Genomic DNA, 16,189 nt, shown 5'->3' on the forward strand with positions numbered 1-16,189 from the left:
CATCATCTGCTCCCAGGATGCACATTAGTAAGAAGCTGAAAGCAGAAGCAGAGCCAGGACACGAACGCATGTACTCTGGTATGGAACACAGGCATCTCAAGTGGTATCTTAACTGCTATACCAAATGCCCTCCTCATAAGAAATAACTTTTAAAAAATTAAAGTTAAATCAAAATCCCATTTTTTCCCCCATTTATATGTTTTATTTTTTCAAGTAGATACTTAGTTGCTAGGACCTGATACTTAATAAGTTATTTGGACCTAATGGAAGTAGGAGTTTATTTCTTTGGTGAAAAATTACTAAGACACTAAATGGTGTCATAAACTAAAATAGCACAGGTAGTGATGAAAAAGTTGTGAAGGTTCTATGTAAGTAACTAAAGTTTTAGAAGTATCATTTGGGGGCCGGCAGTGTGGCGTAATGAGTAAAGCCGCCGCCCTCAGTGCTGGCATCCCATATGGGCACCAGTTGGAATCCTGGCTGCTCTACTTCCGATCCAGCTCTCTGCTATGGCCTGGGATAGCAGCAGAAGATGGCCCAAGTCCTTGAGCTCCTGCAACTGAATAGGAGACCCAGAGGAAGTTCCTGGCTCCTGGCTTCGGACTGGCACAGCTCCAGCCATTGCGGCCAATTGGAGAGTGAAACAGTGGATGGAAGACCTCTCTCTCCTTCTCTGCCTCTCCTTCTCTCTCTGTGTAACTCTGACTTTCAAGTAAATAAATAAATCTTTTAAAAAAATAGAAGTATCATTTAACTCAGCTCTCCATGGCAGAGAGAAATGAGTTTTTATTTCAATAAATTTTTCTATAAGATGAATAATTTCTTCCTGCTTATTCTTCACTTATGTTGTTAGTATGGGCTGAATTGTGACTGCCCCACCCCAAATTCTTATGTTGAAGTCCTAACCCCCAGGACTGTGGGATGTGACAGGATCTTTAAAGAGGTAATGAGATTAAAGGGGAACAGGGCATAGAGTGGATCCTAATCCCATAAAACTGGTGTCTTTATAAAAAGAAGAGATTAGGAGACAGACACACACAGAGGGAAGGCTATGTGCTGATGTAGGAAGAAGGCAGTTGTCAGCACGCCAAGGAGGGAGGCCTTGACCTTTAGGGAAAGTATTTTCCACATGACGTGGACTCTAAACCTTTGGCCACAGGCCTAGACATACATGTGCCCCCCAAAAGTCATGCACAGCCTATATTAAAGTCTGCTGCATCCGTAAGATCTTTCTCTGTATTAGATACAAGTAGGAGACGGGTGCCTGAGATGTCCCAGTGTCTATACTTTAGACAACCTCCAGAGACACAAGTCTCTCCAGGCATAATTTTAAAGCCCTGGGCTGTTTAAGAAAAATGGCAGTTCCATTACATATTAAGGTTTTATGCTCTTTCTTCTGTGAAAATTTGTGCATGCATCACTTAAGAGTGAAAATGAAAACATGGACTGTGGCAGTTCTGATAGCACCATGCTAATCAGAACCACACCTCCACGCATGCAGTTTGTCTTTTTGGAAAAAAAATTAATTTGGACCAGGAGAGACAAACACTTTACTCAGATTCTTTGTTCCTTAATTAAGATGTTTATCATCTGATTAAAGTGTTACTTAGTTTTCTAAGAGAACTATGGCTTTATTTCATCACAGAGCTTTCCTAACTAATGATGTTTCTATGATAAGTTCTAAAGGAGACTGGATGAAAATCAAGATATCATCACCATGAGATTTCTAAGGCACATATTTCACAATATTCAAGTTTCACATGAACATACATGTTTGGAGCTATAAAATAAAACTAGATTCTCTCTCAAAATAGTTGTTGGATTTTAATACTTGTGTAAGGAAATAAAACAGCAATGTAAGCTTCTTTTATAAATGAGTATATCAAGTACAAGAGATTAGATACCTATGGCTACTTATTAAAGAACTGGGATATAAACAACAGAGACCAAAGAGGGTGGGATGAAGGAGAAAGGGAGATTTTCATATTATGTACAAACTTCACTTCACTACTCAAATTCTAAAAAGCAACCCCAGAGAAGAGCTGCTTTCTGTCTCCCTACTCCATGGCTGAGGGTCGTTGTTGTAAATTAAATACAACATTCGCCAAATGTGATGTGTTGGGGAGCATTTAGAAGATTGGAGCTCATTATTATAAATAAAGTGCCCTACTCAGTAAGTTCAAAGTCCAGATGAACACCATTAGGTGGAACACCATAGTATCTAACATGTCATACTTTATTGCCTTTCTATGAAAAATCTCCTTGAATATTTGCACTGGAAACCTGAAAAACAACCCTTGCTCTATGGCAAAATCTAGTTAAATTAGGTCCACCTTACCAAGAAGAACATATAGTTTTTTGGTTTGTTTTTTTTTGGAGAGGCCAAGTGACAGCAAGCTGCTGACTGCTGGTTCACCTCCAGATGCCCTCTTGCCTGGAGGGGGCAGGGGCCAAAGCCAAGAGCTAGGAACTCAATCCAAGTCTCATATGATTGACAGGAATCCAATCACCTGAGCCACCACTGCTGCTTCAGGGTCTGCATTAACACAAGGCTGAAGTCGAGAGCTGGAACGAGAACTCTAACACAGGTTGTGCAATGTGGGGCACAGGTGTCTTACTGCCAGGCCAAATGCCCACTCCTGATACAGTCCCATTAGCTGTTAAGGGTAGGTTGTGTTCACAGTCCACATACAAGTAAAATTACCCTTTCAAGCCCTTTTAATCAATAACAAAGAGTCAGTTTTTGAGGGGAGTTTCAGAGGAAGTTGCGTTCTCCCACTCAAAATGAGAAGCTGAGCACCTGGCACCTCCTGCTTATCCTGGCACATACACTCACTGGATAGGATGGACAAATTACATCTAGCATTAAAATTAATATTTCTCCAAGTCTGTATAATCTAGGTTAAAGACACACACACACACACACACACACACACACACACACTATAATTCTACCATCTACAACTATTTCCAAGAAATATGTCCTTATCATAAAATATTCTGGGTATTCTTAAGTTCTCTATAAACGTAGCCTTTGGCCATCAAGTGCTCCCTACATCCTGCAAATACTAAGTCATCTTTTTATTTAGCATACAGGGTTAACCCTCGTTCTTTGTGGTAGTTATGTTCTATAAAGTGGTTGTAAACACCACATTAGTGAATACTGAAGGACTGCTCCTAGAGGAAATATAGGTTTGGGTCCCAATGAGTCTCCAGTCACAATATTTACACCAACCAACCAACATGTAACTGTATTTTATGAATGTTTCTATTTAAAGTCACCTTATTTAATATGTAGTCATCCCTTATATCCATGGGAGACTGGTTCCAGGTACCCTGCCCCCTAGCCTGATACCCAAATCTGCAGATGTTCAAGTGCCTCATACAAAATGGCATATTTGTATATAATCTATGCACATCTTCCTACATGGTTTATTTTTAAAAATTTTTAAATTATTTCTTTGAGAAATAAATAGGAAGAGCTCCTAATACTCATTCACTTTCCAAATGTTTTTGATGGTCACGCGGATGAAGCTAGGACACAAGAACTCAATCCAGATTTCCCACATGGATGGCAAGAATCCAATTACTTGAGCCATCAGTGCTGTCTGCATTAGCAAGAAGCTGTAGTCAGGAGACAGAAAAGGGGATCAAACCCACATAGTCTGATGCAGGCTGCCGGAGTCCCAGTGGGTGTCTTAACCCCCTGACCAAATAACTGTTTCCCACATATTGTAAGTCATCTGTAGATTACTTAGAAAACTTAATACAATGTAAATGCTATGGGACTTGTTTAGGGAATACCGACAAGGAAAAATGCATATGTTTAGTAAAAAGAAATACTGTTCAGGAAAATTTTGAACCTGAGGTTGGGTGAATCCTCATATGTGCAGCAGAACTCACAGATATGTTGGGCTGACCTATGTTATTGATTCATTAACACTGAACTCTCAGCCAACAGCGTTTTAATTCACGCCTAAAAAAAGACTAACACCTGCATTTTCTTCATAGTGCACATCACAGCCTTCTTATGCTTAGGAACACTAGACGGCACTTGAGTAATATACTTGTTTAAAGTAATTTCACTTTAAACAGTGAAATCACCAACAAAGGCACAAAAATGTGGATAATACGACACTTGGCAGACCAAGAAATGAACACTTGTTTGTAGTGTAAGAGCTGAAACAAGAAGGCAAAGCATCGACTTCAGCCAGGCTTGTTCAACCTTACTTGGAAGCAAGCGCAATGGGCGACTCTGTTATGCCACCCTGCGCATGTCCAGGACTCACCATGAAAGTGCCTGAGTACCCATTGGGGGTGGGGGTGGGGCTTACAACTGTTACAACTTGGCAAATTCACAGGTGTGGAATCCAAGAATAACAAGGATCATCTGCAGTAGGACCATGAAAGTCAACTCCCTTATGGCTCATTATATTCTTCCATCTTGAAGCCAGTAACGTGTGGTAAACGTCACGTAACACATGCCAGGTACCTGTATTCTGAGCAACAAATGCCGGTTAGCGTGCTCCAGTTTCTTCTGTCGGTTTTCAAGTTCTTTTGCACGCTGCTGTTCTCGTTGCAACTTTCGGATATAATCCACGGATGCTTTTAGAATGGTTCCCTTGTTCCAGCGCATATCTCTGTGATAAAAGTGGAGGAAACAGACTTTTTTTTTTCAGGATTTGAGACTCAATGAGAATTCAATATTGAAAGCATTGAGTTTTTAAAAGATGCTACAACAAATGTACAGTAGTAACAGCCATCATTCACTGAGCATTGGCCACATGGTGGTCACTGTTGACCTATTTTGTATACAATATTATGCTGAACACAAACGCCTGGTGTTGTGTGGACATTGTGCACAAGCTGAAAAAGAGGCAATTAAACTCGTCTGAGTCATGGAATACAGAATTAAGAGTCAGAGAGTATGGTGGAATCAATTTAGGTCATAGGTAGAATACATTTAGGTCAGTTGCTCACAAAGTTAATGTTCTTAAACATAGTTATAAATAGTTATTATCTAGTCTCTCTCTGTATCCATTCCCTTATCTCTGAAATGGTGATGTTATACTTGTACAACGAACCTCATAGGCACGTTGCTGGACTCAAAGAAGGGACTTTATAGTCATGTGCTATATAAAATTTAGAACATAATTCAAATAACAAAGCAGACACTGTGTTAAGGGCCCAACATAATAATCACAATGACTGAAACAGTATTACAGATTGGCCATATTCAATAGCATTTATCATGTATCAGGTATTTTTGAGTTCTTTCCATTCATTTAATCATAGCAGTCTGAAAGGTAGAAACTAGTATTGTATCCATTTTATTGACTAGAAACTAAGGCACAGAGAAATTAAGGAATTTTCCCAAGGTCACACAACTATGAAGTGGCAGAACCAGGAAACCTAAGGAACCTAGCTAGATTCTCTGCTCTAAATCACTATACCATTCTTTCTCTTTTGGAACTGAATCCTCAGAACAACTAGACTAGATAGGCATATTCTGATGCCCTCTCCCCTTTTTAACAGATGAGAAAAATGAAACACAAGAACACAAGTATTGTTCCCAAGGTCAGACACCTGGTTAAAGACTATTTGGGAATTTAAATCTACGTAGCCAGAGTACGGTGCCTCTCAGTTCCTAACCAGTATGTCTCTAATGCACTTATATACGAGAAAATAAGAACATCATCACAATGTAGGTGAATGAACTTTGTAAGTAATATCTTTATATTGCTATAATCTGAATCTTTTTATAGACAATATTCATCACAAGGATGACAGTAACAGAACCTCATATAGGTTAGACGAAGAACAAAACAGAAGTTCTCCCAGAGAGGGAGAGTGACGGCCCCCTGAGAATTCTCTGGAGTTGATCCCGGGGGTCCCAGCACCAAAGATGGCAACCCAGGGAGGTGTCCTGAGATACCAGAGTGAGCTAATGTTCAGAGCTGGAATCAAAGTAAAAGAAACTAGCAGTCAGAGAGAAACATAATTATAGTGACTGATGCCTTACCTAGGCTAGTAAAGTGAGAAATCAGTATTCAAGTAGCCATTCAGTTTGTGTGTCTATCTATGTGTGTATGTGTGTGTATGTATTAAATTTATTTGAGAGGCACAGAGATAGAAAGACAGAAAAAAGAGACAAAGAGGAGAGACTGAGAGAGAAGCAAGGAGGAGAGAGAACACGGGCTCCCGTGTGCTAGTTCATTCCCAATGCCTGCAGTGGCCTGGGCGGGGCTGGGCTGAGGCTGAAACTGGAAGCCAGGAACTCAAAGCAGGCCTCCCACATGGGTGGCAAGAGCACAGTTCTTTGAGCTCTTACTGCTGCCTCCCAGGGCATTCCTGCATTAGCAGGAAGCTAGAGTCAGAAGCCAGAACTGGGTATTGAACCAGACACTGAAAAATGGGATGCAGGGATCTTAACTGGTATCTTATCTGCTAGGCTAAACGTTTGCCTTAGCCACTCAGTTTTTAAGAAGTAATTATTTAAATCAAGTATCTTCGGTTTTGCTTCTTTGTGAAATCCAATTAATCAATTTACTTTTAATTTACTTTTAGGTTTAAAGGGAGGGTTTTCAAAGTTTTTGTTGTTATTGTAATGAAAGGGACGCTTTTTTTTTTTTTTTTTTACAAATGCATAACAGTATAGAGGTCTTCAATATAAGAACAACAAAAGCAGGTTTGCTCTGGGGAAACAGAGGGTAAGAGGAAAGTATTTTGATAGCATCCCCAAGGCACATTCTAGAAACCTGGTGTGGGAAAACCACCATACAGATTATATATAGTCTATTTTATCTTAAAACAATGCCTACAATTAAAGATCATTATCAATTCAGATTATAAACACATAAGTATTCTAATACAATGGAAAAAGAAGATATGCAAATAGAGGCTTTCACTGCAGCCCAATAATTTCATAATATGCTACTAAAGAGATTCACATGCTTTAGTTTAAAAGAATATGCTAAAAAGTGAAAGCTGATAAAGAACAGGAAAATGGGAATTCAATTTCAACTATCATGCAAGACTGACTATAGGAAATGAAGGTCATAGCCCTTTAGTAGGATAAATTTGTGCTGCAGAACTGAGAACTGAATGTTTTGAGTTTGAAAATGCCTTTCCTTGAAACCTGGGAAAGCAAAATGTTGAAGATGGAAATTGTGCTTGCACATTCATCAAAATCACTTCACAATAGGTAATGGTTTTATCTTATTTTGTTACAAGTTCCCAACAATAATGTGAATAACAAATCTAATAAGCTCTGCATGAATAATGTTTGATTTCATCTTTACATTTTATTAGGTAGCTAAAAGGTCATATTCAAAGGCTAATTTCATAGAATGCCTATGGGGGCCATTTAAAATATATACATTCTCTAGCCCCTTCCTTCAAATGGGCCCATTTCTAATGGATAAAAATCGTGTATTTGTTGTCCTATATGCTGACGTTGCAGATGACTATAGGGCTGGTAGGAAAGACTTGAGAAAATTAAAGCTGTTATTTCTGAAAGGGAGTAGAGGGAAACCAGCAGCTTAAATCCAAATTAGCTGACTTACACTTAATGAGAGGATTTAAAAATCACTTTTTTTTTTTCCTGAGAATGGGAAAACATTTAGAGGCTATACAAGTTTTCATAAAAATTATTGACCTTTTTCTCTTGAATATCACTGAACTTGGAAGTCTCTGCAGGCACTGCTCGGTGCCAGCGTGGTGATATGAGGGTGCTTCCAACATATCAGGGGAGACGGAATTAAAAGATACGTTTATACTGGTGCAGTCCTTTTTAAACCCATGCATAGTGATTTTAATAATACATGTTCTCCAGGCACGTTCTGAAGACTCCTTGTGTTGTTCAAGTTTAAGAGCAAATAGTCAACAAATCTTGTTTTAACAGCTATTGAAATCTCTGCACCGCATGAATTGGTAAAAGGATGTTTTTTGGTAGCTAAGTATTTGTTTGTCAAGGATTCCCAGATTTCAGAAAGCCGCAGCCTTACAATCCTAGCTAACCATCTCATGTTCAATAGCTCTTTTGTGCAATTCAGTGTATTTCTCTTAAAATTTTAGTTTGATGAGACTAACCAAAAGAAAAGTATACAAAGTATTTAGGAACGGAACTAAAAGGGGAGAGGACACTTCTTTACCCTAGTTTTTATAATTGCATTTTTTTGCAACATATGAAAAAACATTAAGGTATAAAAAATATATGATGCAGATTAACATGCAATTGTACTCACGGATCATTTGACTTGGGGATCAAAGTACCTAATTCTTTAATGCGGTCATTTATGTTAAATCTTCTTCTTCGTTCAACTTCAAGAAAAGAGCATAGGAAAGGGCTATTAGTAACAGTGCCACATATGCATTTAGCCTATCTCATTAAAGGCATGTGCATATTAATTTCACCAGGTCAGAACAATGTAAACCTGAACCTTCTTTTTTCTTAAACTGTGATTTGATATTAAGAATAAAGCACTTATAAAAAGTAATCCACCTTTGCTTAGAACTTTATCACCCACCAAACCCTTCGCTATATAATGCCTTGTTTGATTTGGAATTAGAATTATTATCCTTAATTACAAATGACAAAACTGCCTTGGAGCTATCAGGAATGTGGCAAGGACATCAACTAATTATGGGTGAACAGTCCAAATTTGAACCCAATTCTGCAAAGCAGGGGTCAGCAAACCTGGAAAACCTCCCTAAGTACTTCTGGCTTTGTGGGGAAGCAGCAAAACTGAACATACTATGTAAGTGCTTGTATAACCAGAGGAAACCAACTCACATTTTTTACTGGATCAATTAAAAATACAATAATGATAACTGAATACAACTTTTTGCAATGCAACTCTACTAATAAAAACCATTAGAATTTACTTATGATGTTGAAATTTGAATTGTATAAAACTTCCATGTCACAAAATATTCTTATTAGGATTTTTTTGAACCATGTAAACATCTGAAATCATGCTTAGCTCCTGGGCCATTAAAAAAAAACCTCTGATCTAGCCCAGCACTGCTCACTGAAATATGTTACTTATATAATTTTAAATTATCTAGTAGCTACATCAAAAAAGTAAAAAGAGGTTAAAATAACTTTAATGTTTTCTTAAACCCATTATATCCAATATGTGATCAATATAAAAATTTAAAAATTAGATATTTACAATTTTTCATACTAAGGTTTTGAAATCTTGAGTGTACTTTGCATTTAAAACGCATCTCAATTTGGACCAGTCATGTTTCAAGGACTCCAAAGGCACAAGTGGTGAGTGGCTACTATACCAGATAGTACCATACTAAAACTTAGCCTGGCGTTTTAAGTATAGCATGCATTTTAGCAACAGTCCTATTTTATAAACCCAGCTATATGTTCAACTACATTGTCATCTCCTTAAGGAAGGATGAACTGGTAGATCATATGAGCTAATAGATGTTGTAATTTACCTAGTCTAGCACATAAATTTCAAAGAATGTAAGGTCTAATAAACTGGGTTAATGTTGTTAATACTTTACTTTAAATATCCTTATATTTACATTTGACTCACCAATATTCTGTACACTTAGATTATTCACTGCTTTCCCAATATAAATTTCAGTTTGTCTTGCCTGAGGGATTATTCAATGATTAATCAGCTACATATAACACTATGTCTTATCGTTAGGTTTTTATAAAATAAAAACACTAAGTTATGGGCAGTAGTGCTGAAGAAATTTCTGAATCCCTGACCTACCAGCTCATCTCCAAAACTCTGAAGCATGAGTTTATATAATGATTACAAAAGTTCAGAAAACACTGAAATACATAAAATGAAACAAAAGTCACCTGTGACCCAATGTTAAGTTTCCTACATATACCTTGTGATTATTCTTATGCTCTAAAAATAAACACACACGTTGGTGCATGTGTGCACCCAGGTCGTGGTCCTTGGAACTCTTCTCTTTCTACATTTGCTTTCTGGTAATCTCATTTCGTAACATATATACCAATGACTCCTGTACTTTTATTTCCAGCCCAGACAGCTCCCTGAAATTCAGACTACTAGAAGTCTCTGCATGGAGGTATAATGCACAGTCCAAACACAAGCTCCTGATCCTTTTTGATTAAATCAGCTCTACCTACAGGCCATGGTAACTCACTCAATGGTAGCTACATAATTCCAGTTCCTGAGACCAGAATATTGGAATCAAATTCTGCATCTCTCATTCTCTCATATCCCATATCTGATCCATCATCAAATCTGTTGGGTCTACCTTCAAACTATTTCCAGAATCTACTTCCAAGCTCTTCTGCTACCTAAGAGATGCCATCCCTCATTTCTTGCCTGGACGATTGTACTCCTCACTGGTATCTCCGTCTCAGCCATGCCCCATGCCTGCTGCTCCTTACCTTCTCTAGTCTACCTAAAATAGAGCAGCTAGAAGGATCTTGGTAAAACATAAGCCAGAACATGTCAACCTTTTGCTCAAAACTGTCTAATCACTTCCCATTTCACCACGAAAGAAGCAAAGTCCTCAAGGTGGCCTGGAAGGATCTGATGGGCTTCTATCCCTCTGACCTCATTTTCCATCCTCTTTACTTTATTATTTTTATTTTTTAAGATTTACTTATTTAGGGGGCCTGCACTGTGGCATGGTAGGCTAGGCCTCCGCCTGTAGTGCTGATTTGTGTCCCAGCTGCTCCTGTTCTGATCCAGCTCTCTGCTATGGACTGGGAAAGCAGTAGAAGATGGCCCAAGTGCTTGGGCTCCTGCAACCACGTGGGAGACCCTGAAGAAGCTCCTGGCTCTTGTTTTTGGATTGGCCCAGCTCTGGCCATTGCGGCCATTTGGAGAGTGAACCAGTGGATCAAAGACCCTTTTTTCTGTCTCTCCCTCTGACTGCAGCTACCTCTCAAATAAATAAATAAAACCTTTAAAAATAATTTAAAAATATTTATTTATTTAAATGTCAGAGTTACAGAGAGAGAGGGAGAGAGATACAGAGATAGATACCTTCCATCTTGTGATTCACTCCCCATATGGCTGCAATAGTCAGAGCTGGCCCAGGCCAAAGCCAGGAGCCAGGAGCTTCTTCCAGGTCTCCCATGTGGGTGGCAGGGCCTTCTACTGCTTTTCCCAGGCCATTAGCAGGGAATTGGATTGGAAATGGAGCAGCCAGGACAGGAACCAGAGCCCACGTGAGATGCCAGCATCACAGGTGGCAGCTTAACCTGTACCACAACACTGCCACACACACCCCCATTACTAATCACAGCCCCTACTGTGATTCATCTGGGTTCCTCCCCTTTAGCCCCACTGCCTTCTTCCTAATTCCCAAATAAGCCAGACACGCTCCATAAAACTCAAGATTTGGTGCAGCTGTTCCCTCTGCCTAAAATACTTGTTCTCCAGATATATGAATGGTTCAGCCTACACTTCTCTGGTCAGCCAACTTACAACTGATCCACCACGTCCCATTCCCATCCAGACACCATCCCCTTGGCTTCCCTTTGTCTCTTCAGAGAACTCTCCTAATCACCTTTGTACTTTACTGACAACACTGAACTTGATCTTGAGAGCTCAGGTGTCTGAAAGTTTGTTGTTTTGACAAAAACCAACTTAGTTTTCCATATCTCACTGACGTGAAGTTTTGGACAATAATCATCTTATTTCTAAGGTTTTTTTTGTTTTTTTTTTTTTGTTTGTTTTTTTTTTTTTTAGAACTATCAGAGTAAAAATATGTGAAAGCTGGAGGGGACCTTGGAGATACTACTATTCCATATCTTTTGGTTAAATGATATAGCTTCTCACACCTGAAGTGAAAACTGGGGGAGGTAGCAACTGTTAAAAGTAAGAACTAACATCCTTTAGGACTCCACAATCCCGTTTCCTAGTGCCTAACCAGAGAAACTAACTCTCCTGTACACAGAGGCATGTATAAAATGTTTACTGCAGCATCCTTTATAATGGAAAAGAACTAGAAACAACATAAACCCCTAGCAGCCGGGCAGTTACTAAGTATCACACAGTCATACCTTGGAATACCATGCAATCTTTTTTTTTTTTTTTTTAAAGCAGATAGATCAAGATTTCTAACAGCAAAAGTTCTTCAGAACACACCATTCCATACAAAGAAAAAAGCAAGCAGCAACAGAAGATGGACAACACAACACAGTTTGCATTAAAACTTACATAAAACAGTGCTATTAATTCTCCGTGTGACTGTGCACCGTGTCTATTCTTAAATACACACACACACACACACACACACACACAGGGCCACAGTGAAACAAACATTATTTATCCCAGGAACCAAAGGAGTGCTGGCCTTATTCTATCATTTTTATAAGGAGAAAGTCTTTATATTTAGCTTATATTCCTAAAAGTCAATTTAGGAAAAGGAGACACAGGGCTCTGAGATGAGAAATTCACACATCATTTTCTACCACTAAACACAATTTTTCCCCCATTCTACAGTCTTTTTTATGTGTTCATATTAAGCAAAAATTTCAGTTCTCCTAGGAAAAAGTTTGAAGATTTGGTTAAGAATTAATTAAACATATAAAAATATTTTAATGTTACAGGACCTTTTCTTTTTTAAGACAAAGTTAAAGTCAGAAATTTAGGAAAGGTCAGCACTGTGGCGTAGCAGGAAAAGCCACCGCCTGCAGCACCGGCATCCCATACAGGCACCGGTTTGAGTCCCGGCTGCTCCACTTCTGATCCAGCTCTCTGCTATGGTCTAGGAAAGCAGTGGAAGATGGCCCAAGTTCTTGGGCCCCTGCATCCCCATGGGAGACCTGGAGGAAGCTCCTGGCTTTGGATCGGCCCAGCTTTGGCCGTTGTGGCCATTTGGGGAATGAACCAGCGGATGGAATACCTCTCTCTCTCTCTCTCTCTCTCTCTCTCTCTCTCTCTCTCTCTGCCTCTCTTTAACTCTGCCTTTCAAATAAATCTTTAAAAGAAAAAAAAAAGAAAGAAAAAAATTTGGGAAGCTTCCTCATCCATTCTTTCCCTTCAGATCTGTTTAACTTATTTTTTTTTCTTCTTCCAAATCTCACTGGAGAAGATGGTCCCATAAGCCCCTTTTAATAAGTTCCAATGTGAGCAGAACTTATAATTGGGTAGTTGGGGATCAACTCTCCCACTTAAAAAAAAATCCACTGTAATCAACAATAAAAATAAAAGCTCTTTATAACCTGAAAACAAGTATACATATGAAATTAAATTTGAAGATAAAAAATGGAGGAAAATACATGAATGCTTGGACAAAATTCATGGAAAAACAATTAAAAGAAAAATTGTTTTGGTCTAAAAATTTTGCAATGCATACAGATATTTTTCATAATACACATATTTCAGACATTCAAAGGTCCTCATATGAATGGATTTCAAATGATTTTTCATTGAAGTATATTTATTTGTTAATTTCATTTTCCACAGATTTTTTAAAGTATCCTAATATACCTTGGTTCTCTGAAATACAATTCTATTCTATGACATTTACCTTTAAAAGCTATAGAAACTAATTTCCCTCAAAAATTTTCTGGAAAAATAAATGTTATATATGGGGAACATTAACTCCAATATCAAGTTTCATGAACATAAATAAAACCAACTTACTTAAGTTGTGATTGTCCTTTTTTTGCCTCTCTTTAGCCAACGCTCTTGCTTCAGACTCTGTGGGAAAAATACACGCTGTGCACGTGAATGAAGTAATTAGAAATTGGAACTGTTCAAGGGACACATTAATTAAACTTACAAAGCATCTAATTTTCTAAACACAGGGAAGCTTCTACAAAATGGCAAAGAGCAATAGCAACAATTTATAGCTCACTGTAACATACACAAGTACTAGCAAGAATAAAATATCTAGAAAGCTATGTAAATTTGCTACTGATACTCTATTATCAGAAGTCAAATTTTCTTCTCAGGCTGTAGAACTTTTTAGTATTTCTTAGTGCCATTGTAAAACACACTGACATGGACACTGAGTACGAAAGCTCCCAAACTGAATCTGCATGGTCTCTTGATGGTTCATTGATAGGAACTCATTTTTTCAGTGTGTGGAGCCAGGTTCTATTAGAACCTGCTAGAACAACATTATTTAGTGACTCTTAGGAACCACAATTTCCCAGTTTGAGTCTACAAAATCAAGAATACTAGTAGGATAAAGAAGCATTTGGTGGCGATTCCATTTGGAAAGTTCTAGTGGCATAGCAGCTCTCTTGAGATCTCTATGGTATTACTTCTCATCTTACAAAGACTAAAACAAAATAATACAAACAATAATGAAAAAGTTTTGTTTGTCCAATCCAGGGATTTAGAACACTCTGTTATAAGTGCTAAATTCTACTATAATTTAGAATTTTACCTCAAAATAGAAATATTTTAGCAAAATTTATAGCCAGTGAGGCACATATACAATTATCACAGTATGTATTTATATATGTACACACGTATACTAGCACATAAATTCATGTACCATTTTAAAGTGTTTTGGTCTACAGTGGGCCACATAACCAACAGTAGACCAGTAATATTCTATCACCCAGAAACATCACAGCTTTCTGTTTGTGTAAGTCCACCCAATGGCTTGTCCCAAAAAACAGAATCACCTAATGACTCATATCTCAGGACACTGCCCCATTGTTAAGCCTGTATGAGTATATATACACATCTGTGTATGTAATGATAAAGACACAATTCAGAAGCTGAATTCTTTCAATTGGAATGGTCAATCTCAATCATTTTATATTTTTTCCTCATGTAGAAAAAATGGTGGATAGCTTTTACATATACACCCTCCAGTTCAATGATTTGTTTTTTCTTTGTGTGTGTGTGTGTGTGTGTGTGTGTGTGTTGTTCCATGGTACCTCTCCTTTGTAGTATAGTACCTACTTTTTTTTTTTGCCTTCAGATGGTTTTGAATTATTAATTACCTTGTAAAACCCAAATCAATGCTTTTTAAATAAAATGCCTTTATCCTGCCACAATTTCCTTCCTGAACAGACCAGGATTTTGTGTACCACATCGTAGTCTCAGTTTGTTCACCCAATCCTGCAGGATGCAAGGACCAAATAATGAAAGGAGGGAGGGGTAAGGGCCATAAAATTCACCATGGTAGAATGCCAGTTCTAATAGAGTTTCTGTCATGTTTTAATGGCCAGATGCCTTCCCTAAAGCATTAAAACAAAGTGGTAAAATAGGTATTTCACACATGCCTCAAGAACAAACAATACCCATTGCTCTATTTTATAATTTTTTTCCTTTGTATAATAAATTATCTTTGTATGTGATATAGCAACAGTAACAGGAGGCATCTAACAATGTAAGAAATATATTCTTACCCTATCCCAACAGTGGGTATGAATGAGTGTCAAAGGAAAACTCGCTTCTAAAACTCAGATGCTTCTGGGGGTCTGAACATAAACACAAGGGTTGGGTGGAGACATCTGCAGCTGAAAACACTGTCTACTGCCCTCAAACCAAAGGGGCTACAGACAGTCACTGGCGTTGTTCATTAATAGTTGCCACAATTCCCAGTATCTCAGAATATCCTGGAAAGCAGGATTTTCAAGTATAAACCCTCCATCCTGAAATACTGCACCAAGTTTTAACTGCTGCAGAGACTTATAGATGGACATCCATGAGTTACATATAGTCTTGATATCTTCATGTTGACAATTTAATCAAAATGTTAACAGAAAATCCATAGTAAGAGGCATATTTGCTATCTGTTATGTATTTACCTGTGAGCTCCCTTTTTATGTTGGGAAGGTTGGCTGGACAGGAGTTGCTGATGGTGAGGCCAGGGGGTGGAAGGCCTTGGTTGCCATATAGGTCAATCAAGTTTCCAGAGACAGGTAACTAGAGAGACAGAGAAGCAAAAACAGAAATGAACTGTAGAACAATTCTTAAGTTCTTCAGGCTTTATTTATGGAAAATAATGTGTTACAAGAAGTCATTTTTAAAAATAAGAAAATATGAAATATTTACCCTTTTCACCCACTCACAGATACTGAAGTAGTTACATGGTATCATTCTCTTTGAGAGTCATGCAAGGACAGAATTTCACACTCATAAAATGGTGATAGACCTAAGCTAATGGGTTTATTTTGAGCACGGGCACTATGGATAATGTAGCAAACACATTATCTAATATAACCAGGTGCATGTAATAGATGTTTAGTAAATCT

General features: G+C 38.1%; 1 protein-coding gene across 27 annotated transcripts in view; it reads right to left on the reverse strand.

Moving 5' to 3' along the window:
• MITF (melanocyte inducing transcription factor) overlaps positions 1 to 16,189 on the reverse strand; it is a 245,442-nt gene that overhangs the window by 5,103 nt on the left and 224,150 nt on the right. For 15 of the 27 annotated variants that reach the window (XM_070050609.1, XM_070050606.1, XM_008260921.4 and 12 more), the window contains 4 exons: positions 15,743 to 15,860; positions 13,614 to 13,688; positions 8,247 to 8,322; positions 4,493 to 4,640 (listed from right to left, as the gene is read on the reverse strand). In XM_070050609.1, the coding sequence (XP_069906710.1) occupies positions 4,493 to 4,640; positions 8,247 to 8,322; positions 13,614 to 13,688; positions 15,743 to 15,860 (417 nt within the window). The remainder of the gene's footprint in view (positions 1 to 4,492; positions 4,641 to 8,246; positions 8,323 to 13,613; positions 13,689 to 15,742; positions 15,861 to 16,189) is intronic. The other 12 variants (XM_008260922.4, XM_070050608.1, XM_051852223.2 and 9 more) reach the window with 1 other exon arrangement.

Source organism: Oryctolagus cuniculus, chromosome 10 (genome assembly GCF_964237555.1).
Source record: "Oryctolagus cuniculus chromosome 10, mOryCun1.1, whole genome shotgun sequence".
In the NCBI taxonomy this organism is placed as follows: Eukaryota; Metazoa; Chordata; class Mammalia; order Lagomorpha; family Leporidae; genus Oryctolagus; species Oryctolagus cuniculus.